Below are 15,477 nucleotides of genomic sequence, written 5' to 3' on the forward strand. Positions count from 1 at the left end.
GCAAATGGTTTTCTATACAACAGACATTATTATACACACCAACACAACTACCACCGTCTTTGCAGAGGATAATTTATATGGAATTTTCCATAAGGCTCAAAATCACTTGCCACGGTAAAAGGGAAGCATAGGATGGTGGGATTTGTGGTGTAGTAGTGGTACACACAAAAGCTTTTCCTGTGCACAAGATATACGCTCCGAAAAGTCCATTGAGTAAAAGGCAATTATGGGCCCTATTGTTGTACGTCGGTTATTGTATAACACAACACGGGGACGGGCTGTTGGATCACCGTGGCGCGAGGTACTCTGATGTCGAACAGAAGGTAGGGCAGCTGCGCGAAGCGGACGTAACGTGCGAGCTCTCGCAGACGACTCGCAGCTGGCTTCTAGCTGTTTGTGTTTCGCTAGGTGTTCGACGATGTGGTGGCCTTTGATTTTGTTAGACGTGATACGTGTTGTAGTGATTATCGTTTGTGAAAGTTGAATTTTGTGTGATTGGAATATTCATTTTATCATTATTCTAAACCAGAAGCCAAATGCGGATAATCGAAGGTCAGTGACAACTTTGCATCGATACCTAAGTGATCTGTAATGCACTGCCCTTCATAGTCACTATTATTCATTAATAGACACATTTTACTGTTTCGTTCTATGCAGTTATCCTTCATTATACGTATTTTTGATTAACATTAGACCATACGATATTTTCAGTTATCAGTAAATTGCCAGTCTGATATTAACGGTATACAAAATGCATCACGTTAACAATTACGTTTAGATTTTATTCTTTAAAACTTGCATTTTTCTACGAAAACTTCATCACTTCAAGAATAACGCCTGCTCCATTAGCAACAAAATAAAAAAATAGTTGCTCACAGCGATAGTTACTTTCAAATACTGATGACAAAGAAAAAACATGTTCTCTGATATCAGGGAAATATTTTTTTTCATAATTTACTGCATTTGGTTCTTAGGCCCCTGACATTTTGATAAAATATATCAAAATCACAGTTGTCAAGAGCCGCCTCCAGGCACAGGAGCCACACTGGCCGTAGGCAGAGCATCTGACTCCGATGACCTGACAGGCGCGCTCGAGGAGTAAACCTGCTCAGAAGTAAGTCTGCCGTAAAAAAGGAGCAATAAGGCACCCGTTTGGCCACACGCCAGTATTATTAATTAATGGAAACTCGTCTTCGTTGACAGAAACATGAAAGGAAGAATAACTGCTAAATTTTGTTTTAAGCCTGGTGCACACCAAATTCTTAATGCGTAATTGCTCCTTTAATGAAGTCTCAATATCTGAAGTCGTGACCTCAGGACTAAACCTTGAAACGAACAGGGCCTTAGACCTCTCTTTCTTAGAGATTACAGGCAGAGTTTCGGACCCCAATTAAGGGCTGTCTACGCTGTTTTGTTGTGTTGACCACCGGGGTACCTGGGTTGGGCTTCCTTTTACGGTTCACCGTAATAAAGCCCTCGGTGTCTACCTGCGTTGGGGTCTCCGTAGATTGTAAACCCGTGAGTGCGACGTCCTTGTAGGATTTAACGCCCACGTCAGCAGCACAGGCCAAATATTCGTTGTCCTTGCGCAGCTGCTGCACATCCTCAGAAAGTTTGAGGACCAACTGGACCAAGGTTTCCACAAGATTGCTAGCTCCATTGAGCCTCACCATCTCCAACTTTTCAGCGAGAGAGTCGTAACCCCCAAAGTCTGGCAGGATCGGTTCCTTTACAGGAGACACTACCTTCTTTGCAATCTCCGAGGCAGAGGCAGAACGCAAGATCCTAGGCGGTGTGTTTATACCACTAACGCCTCGAAGTGCCTTTACACACTTTCTGAACTTGTAGGTGGAAACACCATCAGAAAAGAGGAATTAATATTCCACCTCACTCATTTTCAAGCAATTGATATGAAAACGCGAAGCACACGGCCCACAACATCTAATATGCTTTTGCTTTCCGTAGAAAGCCTTCTTGCACACCTCGCAAGTATCCTTGCTAGCCGTCATTGCGGCGGAAGGCAGCAGGTAGTAGATTTCTGTACAACTGCACCACGTTGTAAACACACAGCACGGAGCACTAGCAAGACACGTCCGCTCACTACGAAGGCTGTCCTAAAGCAATAATAATAACAATAAAATAAGGGTGTCCTAACAATTATTTATTTTAATCCGTCTTATCACAATATTTAAAATTTCTTATAATTAAGATAATAAAATATCATTGATGTTCCATATCGATTGATGGATTTACATCTTGGAACATTTTACACAACATGTTTCAGTTTTTATAAAACCATCATCAGGTGTAAAATATCTACGAACTTAAAACTCAACCTGATGATGGTTTTATAAAAACTGAAACATGTTGTGTAAAATGTTCCAAGATGTAAATCGATCAATCGATATGGAACATCAATGATATTTTATTATCTTAATTATAAGAAATGTTAAATATTGTGATAAGACGGATTAAAATAAATAATTGTTATAATATTCACAATATGACGCAATTACACTATCTTAAGGGTGTCCTAGTTGACTTGCGTTCGAACCATTTGACCGCCAAAGACGAAGCTGACACAACGCGTGGATTGTATTTCTGTTTCAAATGAAATGTGCATGCACACTTCGGTACTGATTTGTGTACCTGTTCGCGATAGTTGATGGCTTTTACCGATTCAAAATAAACTCCGAACTACTGAGTCATTAAGATATTTGGTGGGGGATAGACCCATCGCAAAATGTTTGCCTTCTCAGAACGCTGTTACAAGACGGTATGTACTATTGCTCCGTAATGTAACTTGTATTTGTCTAATTCAATGTTTCTCAACTTTTCTGATGCCTCAAACCGCTTTACCTCTCAACCTTTCTGGTACCGCGGACCCCTCCCACACTGATACGTCATGATCACCGTTTCAGGAAATCGGGCACGGAGTTATTGTTTGAGAAACCAAGCTGCATTTGACAGCTGTAGTGGCTCCATACCAGGGGGTTGCTAATCTTTTTCGTTGAGGGCAATTATGTGGATATGCTATTACACACTTACACAAAACTGCCCCTAGTTTAAAAGCATTGCTTTGTACGATTAAGGTGCCATCGATTTTCCTTAGCTTTTAAACATACCTCAGACACAAGAAACCGCATTGACAACTCCTGTTTATGTAAATGTTCTGGCGGGCACCTGGATGACCGCGGACGTACGGTCGGCGATCGTCTTCACAAACCTTTACAACCACGATGGGAAACAATTAAGCTCACTGCTCCTTCTAATCTGCGGGACCGCTCCACCTGCTACAGCCTAACTGGTTTATGTGTGGAGAACTCTCTGCATGAAGCTGATGCAATTACTCACATTTACCACTCATGTGGGTTAAATGTCTCTATCAAGATTGTTTAATTAGTGCAAAAAGAATCAACGAATTGGACCGTCTCATCGTCGGGCGTGCAAGTAACAGCATAACTGGAAAGGGCGGGGCCATGAACATTTATCCAGGTCCGAGATGACCGTTCACATAGATTTAATGGACTCTTGAAATTTCCAGGCTTTCTGCCCCATGAATTTTGTTTGACAGGGCTGACCAAAGCAGTATTTGTAGCGAAAAATAACACAGATGAAAAGAGAACGGGATGTTGGTTGGAATAATAGAGTTCGAGATCTTATCAGAGAACATTTTAAGATACAGTTATCGTACAGTAAGTGAACAGCGCCATTTTTATTAAGATATTGTAATTGCGTCATATTGTGAATATTATAACAATTATTTATTTTAATCCGTCTTATCACAATATTTAACATTTCTTATAATTAAGATAATAAAATATCATTGATGTTCCATATCGATTGATCCAAAATGTAAATGTAAATCGATCAATCGATATGGAACATCAATGATATTTTATTATCTTAATTATAAGAAATTTTAAATATTGTGATCAGACGGATTAAAATAAATAATTGCCATTTTTATTATAACTGTGGATAGTGAAATCCTGGTGCTAGGCGGAAGCGATCTTCTGTATAAGAAAACTCAGTTTAATAAATGACTGCGTAATAATCAGCAGTCTCTAGGCATAGCTTTTTCCAGTAAAATATAGCCCACCTGTTATTATTTAACTTATACGCAAATGACAATATGTAAATCTGGTTTTGGACTTATTTTCTTGGAATCTCATCGCATTTGTTGTTTTTTTCTTCTGCTTTCATCCATCTGTCCACTTATCCCATTGCAGACTGTGTAATGTTTTGTGTCTGCTCTGCACAGAGAAATCACGTTTTCTTTGAAGCGCGTACTTTATCAAAGTAACAGGCCTATTTATTTCAATTCATACCTTGCAAATGATTAACACTATTTGTTGAAATACCACCCTGAAACTAGTTCAGACGGATGGATTAATCACATCACCTCAGAGCCGACTAGGCAGGTTCGTCCCGTATCTGCCTTCACTCATTAATCATGCGTAATTATGCTTTCATCAACATTTCTATGGCCGGTAATTAGCTTTATTTTACCACAGCTGGAAGAATCGTTGTTTTACATCTAGCGTTTTTTAAAAACTTTTCCATAAGTTGATATAATTGCGTCATATTGTGAATTAAAATTTAATTATTCGTGTTTTTTCCGTCTAATCACAATTGTATATAAATAAAATTTATAAATAAAATTTATACATAAGATATTGAAATATCATTTACATATTTGGTACATCTTTTTACTACATGTTTCGGTGACATTGAACCATCTTCAGTTGTAAAGTTAAAAGTTAAAAATTATAATCTTATAAACTAAAACTTAATTACTGTTGTGTAATTTCTGATGATGTTTACTTCCAAATTCATTGGAGTGAGGGTATATTTTGAAGTGATAGTGGTTCAACATTGGCCTGTAACGTAAATAATTTAAAATATTTTTTTAAATATTACTGAACTTGAAAGAACGAGTATAGAAGACAAAATGTAATAAGGTAAAAATAAATAAATAAATAATGGAAGGTAAAATGTAAAAATGAACATACCGAGGAAGAGCGTGGATATGTCTTGAAGGTATTCAGAAGTACTAACGTATCAGAGGAGAACTGGATCAATACTGATCCCTTATAGAGAGAGTAGGTGAAAGGTGGTTGTTGGGATTGGGGTCAAGCGTCTGAAGGACATTGAAGATGGGGTTATTAAGGTATATGTTATTATCGTTTAGGGAAATGTTTTGTTTAAATGTTTGTTGTATATAATATTTTTCTATTGTATCTCTATGTCTTTTATTTTGTACTATTTTTAGTTTTATTTGTAGTTCTGGATCTACTCCGAGTGCTGTCTGACTGCTGGATATACACGAATCAGATATTCTGAAACCAGGGTAATCACTGGTGCAGCTGAGAGGAGCTTGTAATGGAGATATCTCAGGAAGGCGTTGGCCAGGGGACTGAGGAGGGCGACACGGCCCAAGCTGCAGGTTGCGACAGTAAAGACGAAATGCTGACTCAGCCACCGGTACAGGAGACGTCACCAACCTCACCGTCCTCAGAAAGAAAATTTGAGTATTCGTCGGAACGAATGTTACTGACTCAAGCTAGACGTAAAGTATTCAAGAACTTCCGTAGAAAGCACAACATAATTCATGCGGTTCCCTCTTCAGCTACTGCATTCGAGGAAACGGACGCTCCCACTGACTTAGCAACAGAAACTGGTACATTCACTGTAGTTGCCACTGACTCGACTTCCTTGGCATCTCGCACTATCCATGGCACGTATACAACCACTTATCCTTCTTCTTCTAAAGCAAAGGACCCTTCAATCGTCAAAACAATCACTGATATTTCTACTGCCATAGCAAAGAAGGATCTTATCATTACCACAGCAGCTACTGACATTCCTACTGCCGCAGCAAAGAAGGATCTTATCATTACCACAGCAGCTACTGACATTCCTACTGCCACAGCAAAGAAGGATCTTATCATTACCACAGCAGCTACTGACATTCCTACTGCCGCAGCAAAGAAGGATCTTATCATTACCACAGCAGCTACTGACATTCCTACTGCCACAGCAAAGAAGGATCTTATCATTACCACAGCAGCTACTGACATTCCTACTGCCGCAGCAAAGAAGGATCTTATCATTACCACAGCAGCTACTGACATTCCTACTGCCGCAGCAAAGAAGGATCTTATCATTACCACAGCAGCTACTGACATTCCTACTGCCGCAGCAAAGAAGGATCTTATCATTACCACAGCAGCTACTGACATTCCTACTGCCGCAGCAAAGAAGGATCTTATCATTACCACAGCAGCTACTGACATTCCTACTGCCGCAGCAAAGAAGGATCTTATCATTACCACAGCAGCTACTGACATTCCTACTGCCACAGCAAAGAAGGATCTTATCATTACCACAACAGCTACTGACATTCCTACTGCCGCAGCAAATAAGGATCTTATCATTACCACAGCAGCTACTGACATTTCTACTGCCACAGCAAAGAAGGATCTTATCATTACCACAGCAGCTACTGACATTCCTACTGCCGCAGCAAAGAAGGATCTTATCATTACCACAGCAGCTACTGACATTTCTACTGCCGCAACAAAGAAGGATCTTATCATTACCACAGCAGCTACTGACATTCATACTGCCGCAGCAAAGAAGGATCTTATCATTACCACAGCAGCTACTGACATTCATACTGCCGCAGCAAAGAAGGATCTTATCATTACCACAGCAGCTACTGACATTCCTACTGCCGCAGCAAAGAAGGATCCATTCATTGTCACATGTGCTGATACGTCTATTGCCACAGCAGAGATTGAACCTTTCATAACAGCTACTGGTATTTTTACTGCCAGAACAGAGACCGATCCTTTAATTGCCACAACTACCGACATTCATACCGCCAGGACAATTGCCTCGACTTCCGCAGATGCTCGTGCTACTGCTGGCATTGAAACTTTCATTGCACCAAATCCTACCGATCACCTCAGTGCCACAACGGCCACGGGACCTTCCACTGGAACAACCGCTGGGTTTTCAAACGCCTCAACTCAGACCACCGCTGCAGTTATCACGAAAAATGACACGTCCACAGACGACTCCTCCACCTCCGAGGACACTGACACTTCCTATTCCACCGACACTTCTACGGACGCCGACACTTCTACATACACTGGTCATGTACGTAAATACAAACACAGTTTATTAAGAAAGTTCATTGAGGCAAGGAAAAAGCCCCCTCAACATAAGCCAATTCCTGCCTCAGAAGATGAACTATTTGAATTCTTGGAATCTGATGACTGACAGAGATCAGTTTGAAACTTAAATACGAGGCTCGTCCACAAAGTAAGTTTCCCTGGGGCCGTTTACAGAAACAAAACACAATTTCATGGAAATATTTATTGCAACAGATACAGCAAGTGTCCAGCTATTTTTCAACATATTCGCCACCGGAATTGAGACATTTGTCATACCGTAGGACCAACTTTTGAATACCTGTGTCGTAGAAGTCTGCCGCCTGGGATTGGAACCACTGTGTGACAACCATCTCCGCCTCTCTGTCATTCTCAAAACGCTGACGCTGACCGGACAGGAATTTCTTGAGGTGTAGGAAAAGATGGAAATCACTGGGAGCGAGGTCCGGGCTGTAGGGTGAATGATTAACACCTCCCAGCTGAACTCCTGCAGGAGACTTGCTGTCCGTCGAGCCGTGTGCAGCCTAGCGTTATCACTGACCGCACTTCACAGTCGGCGGGAGCTGGAATAAGAACCTCCATCTTCAACAGCTGCAACGATGCTAATGTGAGAACGCGGGAAGTACCGTTAGTGCATGCGCCATGCTACGTCATTGCTATATCACGTACGCACAGTCGCTTCGCGCAATATAAGGTTTGCTAGCTGTGGGACGAGTGGGAAACCTACTTTATGGACGCGCCTCGTATCATCTTCACGTATTCTTTGATCCCGCGGAACAGGGCTAGGTTACCTGCAAGAAGTTCCCATACTCCCATCCCACCCATTCAGAAATTAGATCACGTTAATTCATTTACCAAAGAAGCTGCAAATTAAGCTGGATAAATTTACGCGATCCATTTTTTTTCGTCGCCTGTGACAAGTCAGCGAATGTGAATGAGGGAAACGCACCGAAATTAAGAGTGGCTGACTTCAAAATACTTTACCACATGAAACTTAAAGAAAGAAAGAAAGAAAGAAAAAACATTTTATAAATTAATATAAGAACAGAGCCATTAGATATTACAATATACGCGTATAGTTTTTAGTATTAAGCTAAGAATTCTGAGTGCTGAAAAACAGGATTTTAGCTATCCTAACAGACTTCTATTAGTTCTGTAATAATTCTTTAAAACATTAAATATATTTTAGTTTTTATTATTTCAAAGAAAACTGACAGTTGAATACATGTTCATAACAAAATGTAAAGAGTGAAATAACTAGATATAAGTCAAGCAGAATGAATAACAAACTTGTAAGGGTTTATGTTGCTGTGTTACCTGAAACAAATTTTGTCAAATTGGCTTTTATTGTATAAAAATGTCACAAAATATTCTGTAATAATTTTTAATAAACTGTCTATTGCAAATAAAAAAAATAAAAAATAAATAAATAAAATTAAAAATAGTACAAAATATTATATACAACAAACATTTAAACAAAACATTTCCCTAAACGATAATAACATATACCTTAATAACCCCATCTTCAATGTCCTTCAGACCCTTGACCCCAACCCCAACAACCGCCTTTCACCTACTCTCTCTATAAGGGATCAGTATTGATCCAGTTCTCCTCGGATACGTTAGTACTTCTGAATACCTTCAAGACATATCCACGCTCTTCCTCGGTATGTTCATTTTTACATTTTACCTTCCATTATTTATTTATTTATTTTTACCTTATTGCATTTTGTCTTCTATACTCGTTCTTTCAAGTTCAGTAATATTTAAAAAAATATTTTAAATTATTTACGTTACAGGCCAATATTGAAACACTATCACTTCAAAATATACCCTCACTCCAATGAATTTTGAAGTAAACATCATCAGAAGTTACACAACAACAGTAATTAAGTTTTAGTTTATGATATTATAATTTTTAACTTTTAACTTTACACCTGAAGATGGTTCAATGTAACTGAAACATGTAGTACAAAGATGTACCAAATATGTAAATGATATTTTAATATCTTATGTATAAATTTTATTTATATACAATTGTGATTAGACGGAAAAAACACGAATAATTAAAAACTTTTCCAGTTGGCTTTCAGCGACTAACTGGTACGTGCTAAACATTACTTCATCTTGTATTCCTTTGGCTATTTTCAGTGCTGAGAAGTTGGGACGCGAGGTTAATCACATACACCGTTCTTATCTACACAACAAAACCTTCATTTAGAAATAACATTTGTTTTTTCCATCGAAAGGCATATTTTTAAGATACAAAAACCTACAGTTTGGAGATAGAAAATATATTCTTACACACCACAGAAAAACTACATTTAATGGGCACTTTCGTATACAGGACAGCAAACTACTGAACACAGGCACTGCTTACACCTGACAAGGACCTCTGAAACGTTGTTAAATTTCTACCAGACTACACGGCGCTACAACCCACAAGACAGTTATCTTAGTTTCTTTTGTAATTTGCTTTATATTTTATTATTGTCTACTTACGTCTCTTCTCGTCCCATGAATATTGATCGTACTGCATCTTTAAATTTACAGCTTTAATTGAACCTTTCCGTGTGTATTTTTAGATCTACAGACGGAAATTATTTATTAATTTATATATTATAATCTGAGACGTTGTTTGGACTTCAGTTTGTTCACTTACCCCTAAGAAAAACAAAGGTTTAACAGGCCACTCATGATTTGATTATGTCCACGGAATGGTGTGTATTACCTGCACATTTGTGTTTATTGCTACGTGGCGTAATAGAAACAATCTTCTTTGGCATCCCATAACAAGGATACGTTTTGTGTTAAGCACTTGTGCACAAAGTACTGTTGTAAAATTTTAAATAAGCAATCATCTAGGGTCTAGGAACGGATTAATCCATTTTACATTAATAACTATGGGGAAAATTGTTTCGGTTTACCTTCAGGAACGAATTAAGTTCGTGAACAGAGGTTTGACTGTACTGCTTTTTTTGAATCCTTCAAATTTCGAAATTAATGTAGTTAAAACTTTACATGTAATTGTACTTGTTATAGGGACATAAGTAATTTGCACAGGTTACCTGTTGACGTCGTGATCGACCCTGTCACTTTAGAGGCAGACATGTTCCACGCTTGCAAACTGTCGTAAATAATTTCTGACGAATTTAGAATCTCAGAGAGGGCATTAAATTGCTGAAGGGACCTAAACTCATTCAGTTATGTTTATTTTGAGAATGTGAATTTAGATGTGATTTATTCTATGCGCGAAACATCACTTGCGATTGTGCCGCGCTCTTGCTTTGAAGATCTCACTCTCTGTCTTATCACCTTAAATATTGTTTTGGTTTAATTCTGTAAATTTGGGCGTCTCGTTGGGTATTTCCGCACACGTAGACACTACTATGTAAATATGGACAAACGTGTGTATGCATAAATAAAGCACACTTGAAGTGGTCGTGGTCGATTTCACGGTTATCCGCCTCGCGAATTTGGTGTCTCCGTGCGGCTTTACTACAATATTTATGACATAATGGAGTATGAATTCTATTAACTTACACGTGGCATGACGTCCATTCAAAATGTCAGGAATTTCTGACCATCCTTTCAATATTTGTGAAAATGATGCGCAGGATTCCGATTTCTGCTGACTCAGCATACCCCGTCCTGGATGTTTTAGGTTATGTTAGGTTAGTGGGTATATGCGCAGAAGGAGTTGCGCAGTGGCATCACGGAAGGTGTCCCGTTCTGGTCTCCGTGCGATCGTGATTATTTTTTGCGTAAATTTAAATTACTCTTTTATCTGAATCCTTCAAACTTCGAAATTAATGTAGTTAGAACTTCACATGTAATTGTACTTGTTATAGGGACATAAGTAATTTGCACGTCGTGAGAGACCCTGTCACTTTAGACGCAGACATGTTGGTTGGTATGTAGACTTCTGTTGTCGACACAGAAAAAAAGATAGGAAGTGTCGGACACTGCCGCAGTTATTTTCGTGAAAACGTCAATCGTGTATAGTATATTGAAATTAAACAAAATTTTTGTTTTTAATCGTTTAATTCATTTGCAACTTACATTTATTGAATACAGGGTAGTGGTATGACAAGTAGGATACATATGGCTTTGAAATTATTTGAATACCTCTTGCAAATGTCAAATCTATACAAGTTTTCCCCTTGCGTGGTTGGTTTGTCCAAATCATTCACTAGTTCAAGTTTAAAGAATTTCTGAAGGTATGCACGTAAGAGTTCTAAATTTTCGTCACTAGTGTTGAAATCGCCCATCAATACGAGCGGTATGTCACTATTATATTCTAGTTCGAATGACTCTGCGTATTCACTGTATTGTATCAATTGGCTTATGATGAGCAGCTTGATGACATTATAAGAGAGTCCAGGGTGTATATAGATGCTTGCCAAAATTTTCACTTTCATCTAATAAACAAAACAAAAATTCAAAATTTCATCTATCGAACTATACCTTTCTATTACATATGAAGAAAAAAATCATAAATGTTCTTTTATATTATTTTTTCTTAACGAAAATATTAGTTAATAATTAATAGTTTAACTTAGGGATATTGTAAATATAATCATTTTTATAAATGATTATTTCTTAATTGGTACACATCCATACTTGACCCAGGCTCGTCAGATGCCGCCTGAGTAGTCCGAGCGCGCTTACGTTGCCTATATTCGCGGCAGTACTGCGCGTTGGTTTTGGGTCCGGGCCCGGCGTTTTCGGTGTCATTCTCTTTCGAATTTTGTACTCTTCGCATTCGTGCCCGATTTTTGTAATTCTGGTTGTACTTTGCCCTCATATATCGCGACATTTTAAGAAAATCGGGAAATTTTCAAACTTTTTCAAATTCACAGCCTCGTATCTTTTTGAGTTTTTGAGATACACATTTGGAGACCAGGATGAGTTGTAACATATACACTCCTCTTCAAAACAACACTTGGTTCACTCGGATCGGATAATTAGTCTCTGAGATATGATCCCGTTTATGGACACGTGTCGAATCCGGAAAGTCGAAAATCGTGGGTTCAATTTGCGCGTGCGCAGTTCGCGATGTCCGGCCGCCACGAATGTCGGAGCGGTACTGGCACAAACTTTTATCCTTCCCCTTTAAAACGAGACTAAGATGGCGGAGCTATGTCTATTTTTAGCCGAGTTATTGAAGTTTGAAATTACTTCGACAGAAACTGTCGCTCATTTGGGCGCGATTGCCTCCCCACACCCGGCATTGATTTTAAAGACGTTTTCACGTCAAAAATATGCTTTTATTTTACACTTCATTCAGAAATGACAACCATCACATTCCTCGTCATGGAGAATATAAATATATGCACATTATTTATGTTTACACGCTCATAGCTTCCGTGTTTCAAGGAAGGCTTGATTGATGAGATTTACGTGTAACTAACGGAAACCTAACACTCCATGTTGTTTACGTCACTGGAAACGTCCTACTTCACTCAAAAACACTGTTGGATGCACACGATAGTTTCCGACGTAACGCAGCATATTAATGTTTCCGAAGATCTCTGTTCTTTGAGCACCTCAAGTGTCTTTAATACGGTCCTGCGAAATCGTGTAGTTCGAAACGAATATCAGTAGCAACCTTTCACTCACGTACTGAAAACCGGTCACCTCCGTGAGAAAATCAATACTGGCAGACGATGACGTGCAGACCCTCGACATTGATATGCTGGGATTCAAGAAGTGATGCGCGCGGTTATATAGAGGTCGTTGCAATCGAGCTTCGGAAGCTATGGTTCTGTGCTGGATCCGGTAGGTTGCGTCAGTGTTTGAGTTCTGCATATCCTTGGGTATCTACGTAGAAGATTGTTCGATATATGAAGTTGTATCTGCTCGCCATCTCGTTGTTCTGGATAGGAATGTCGTTTTACGTACTTCGTGTTCCACACTTGCCAACTGTCGTAAATAATTTCTGAAAAAATTCGAATTTAGAATCTCAGAGAGGGCATTAAATTGCTGAAGGGACCTAAACTCATTCAGTTATGTTTATTTTAAGAATGTGTATTTAGATGTGACTTATTATATGCGCCAAACTTCACGTGCGAGTGTGCCGCGCTCTTGCTTTGAAGATCTCACTCTCTGTCTTATCACCTTAAATATTGTTTTGGTTTAATTCTGTAAATTTGTGCGTCTCGTTGGGTATTTCCGCACATGTACACACTACTAAGTAAATATGGGCAAACGTGTGTATGCATAAATAAATCACATTTGAAGTGGTCGTGGCCGATTTCACGGTGCTCCAACTCGCGACTTTGTTGTCTCCGTGCGGCTTTACTACAATATTTATGGCATAATGGAGTATAAATTTTATTAACTTACACTTGGCATGACGTACATTCAAAATGTCAGGAATTTCTGACCATCCTTTCAATATTCGTGAAAATGATGCGCAGGACGTCGATTTCTGCTGACTCAGCATACCCCGTCCTGGATGTTTTAGGTTATATAAGGTTAGTGTGTATATGCGCAGAAGGAGTTGCGCAGTGGCATCACGGAAGGTGTCCCGTTCTGGTCTCCGTGCGATCGTGATTATTTTTTGCGTAAATTTAAAATACTCCTTTATCTGAATCCTTCAAACTTTGAAATTAATGTAGTTAGAACTTCACATGTAATTGTACTTGTTATAGGGACATAAGTAATTTGTCATTGGTTACCTAAGAAACTAACTGTTTACTCGGCATTGTTGTGTTATATTACTGCCGTCAACAATCCGCTTTCGTTATTCGGAAAGAGCTGAGCTGTGAATCGCTTGTAGAAGAAGTGTGTCGTAGACTAGATAATTTTGACATTACATTCAGCTACCTTTCTTTCATTGTATTTATTTATTAAATATAATTTAGATACAGAGACGTATTTACGTCAGATTCTCCGGAACCCTGGTTCCACTGTCAATTTTTTCTAAGGTCCTTTTTTAATACATTTCTTCCATCCATCCACATCTCCAAATTGGTCTCATCTTTCAAGTGTGTCAGCCAAAATATATCTAGATGGCTGTCTTCTGAGCTGCTGCACTATGTTGTCCGGTAGAAGTTTGCCATTATTTTAGATATATTTGCTGCCTTCATCACGGTGCCCTAATGATGAGGCAGGAAGCACCTCTGAAATGCTGATAAACTTCTATAAGACTTTACAGTGTAACCCATACATCTTTATATTTGCTCCCATGAGAACTTGAAATGTTACAATGTGTATCTATGTTTGTGTATCCCCATGTGTGCTATGTATTCCACCGATTTCATCCTTTATATCAGACGTTGTCTTTTATGAATAATTTTTCTTTAAATTAACAGGTTAAGAGTTATTTCGACAGATCTTTGTTGATTGGCCAAATGCCACTCTTCCTGAAACCACTTTGAGGATTTTCAAGTGTTGCTGCTTTCTGATGTTGTGCTAATTTTTATTGCGTCTCCTGGCTTTACACAAGTACCAATGTACGCGATACAAATAGACACGCGAAAGCACGTGATTGCATGAAAAATTTCGAAACCTTGGGATATCGTTCAGCTGGTTTGTGCCACTACACGCAGTACAAACGCTTGCGCAGTAACTTGTTTGCGCATTACGGCAGGTGTCGTGCCCTTTGTTACAGCTGTTTATGGACGACGTTCCCCTAGGCCAGATGAAATGTGGCTACAAAACAATGGCGCTCTACCTCTTTTCGACCCGTGTTGAGATTTCTGAACCGTGTTAAAATAAAAATTTTCATTCAAAATAAGGCAGTGAATTACCATCCAAAATTCGTCCGGCATTTCGTTCTGCATAATATTTTCGTCCAGTAGGTTGTGAAGATTTGAAGTGGTTGTAAGTCCAGTGGTGGTGTTTTCGGATAATTGTGGTCAACTAAAATATTCTGTGACAGGAAATTTACTGATCTACTGAATTACAATCAACTGTTCAAAGACCAATATATAAATCTAACTCAGGTTTCATGGTCTGTTATGTGAAGTAAATTCAGAAGTATAATCAGTTTTGTGTCCAAAATTATACTTAAAATCGCTTCCAGTTTATGTTAAATTTAGCTAGTATTAATACCTAGAAGTCATAATTATGCAAGTTTTCTGTTGAGTGATTACTAGAACTTATCTGCTCAGACAAGATGTCATAATTTTTTTGACGTAAATACGTCTATATTTTAGGGTCAGTGTCATTCGGCAAAAAGTGGAACGAAAAAGTTAAAGGAAAAAGTTGTCAGTGGAATCACGGTTCCGGAGAATTTGACGTAAATACGTCTATACGGAAAGGAAGTTTATATATTGGCTTTATTCTA

General features: G+C 38.7%; 1 protein-coding gene and 1 long non-coding RNA gene across 7 annotated transcripts in view; one reads left to right on the forward strand and one right to left on the reverse strand.

The window, feature by feature from the left end:
* Positions 1-15,477, forward strand: part of LOC110833771 (ankyrin repeat and SOCS box protein 16) — a 170,135-nt gene that overhangs the window by 137,729 nt on the left and 16,929 nt on the right. The window contains exons 1-3 of one of the 6 annotated variants that reach the window (XM_087358588.1): positions 335-552; positions 975-1,114; positions 5,288-8,608. The exons of 1 other annotated variant lie outside the window; for it this stretch is intronic. In XM_087358588.1, coding sequence (XP_087214714.1) covers positions 5,386-7,290 — 1,905 coding nt within the window. In that variant the 5' untranslated portion in view covers positions 335-552; positions 975-1,114; positions 5,288-5,385 and the 3' untranslated portion in view covers positions 7,291-8,608. Of the gene's footprint in view, positions 1-334; positions 553-974; positions 1,115-5,275; positions 8,609-14,853; positions 15,012-15,477 lie in introns of those variants that run through there. 4 more of the 6 variants (XM_087358589.1, XM_087358587.1, XM_087358591.1 and 1 more) reach the window with 4 other exon arrangements.
* On the reverse strand, positions 12,430-13,947 carry LOC147872214 (uncharacterized). The gene is made up of 2 exons (XR_015537832.1): positions 13,530-13,947; positions 12,430-13,122 (listed from the first exon to the last, which is right to left on the reverse strand). It is a non-coding gene; the product is annotated as an uncharacterized LOC147872214 (long non-coding RNA).

The sequence above is a fragment of the Zootermopsis nevadensis genome, unplaced genomic scaffold (genome assembly GCF_977971745.1).
Source record: "Zootermopsis nevadensis isolate Lab colony 2312 unplaced genomic scaffold, Znev_1.0 Znev_ptg000030l, whole genome shotgun sequence".
Classification (NCBI taxonomy): Eukaryota; Metazoa; Arthropoda; class Insecta; order Blattodea; family Termopsidae; genus Zootermopsis; species Zootermopsis nevadensis.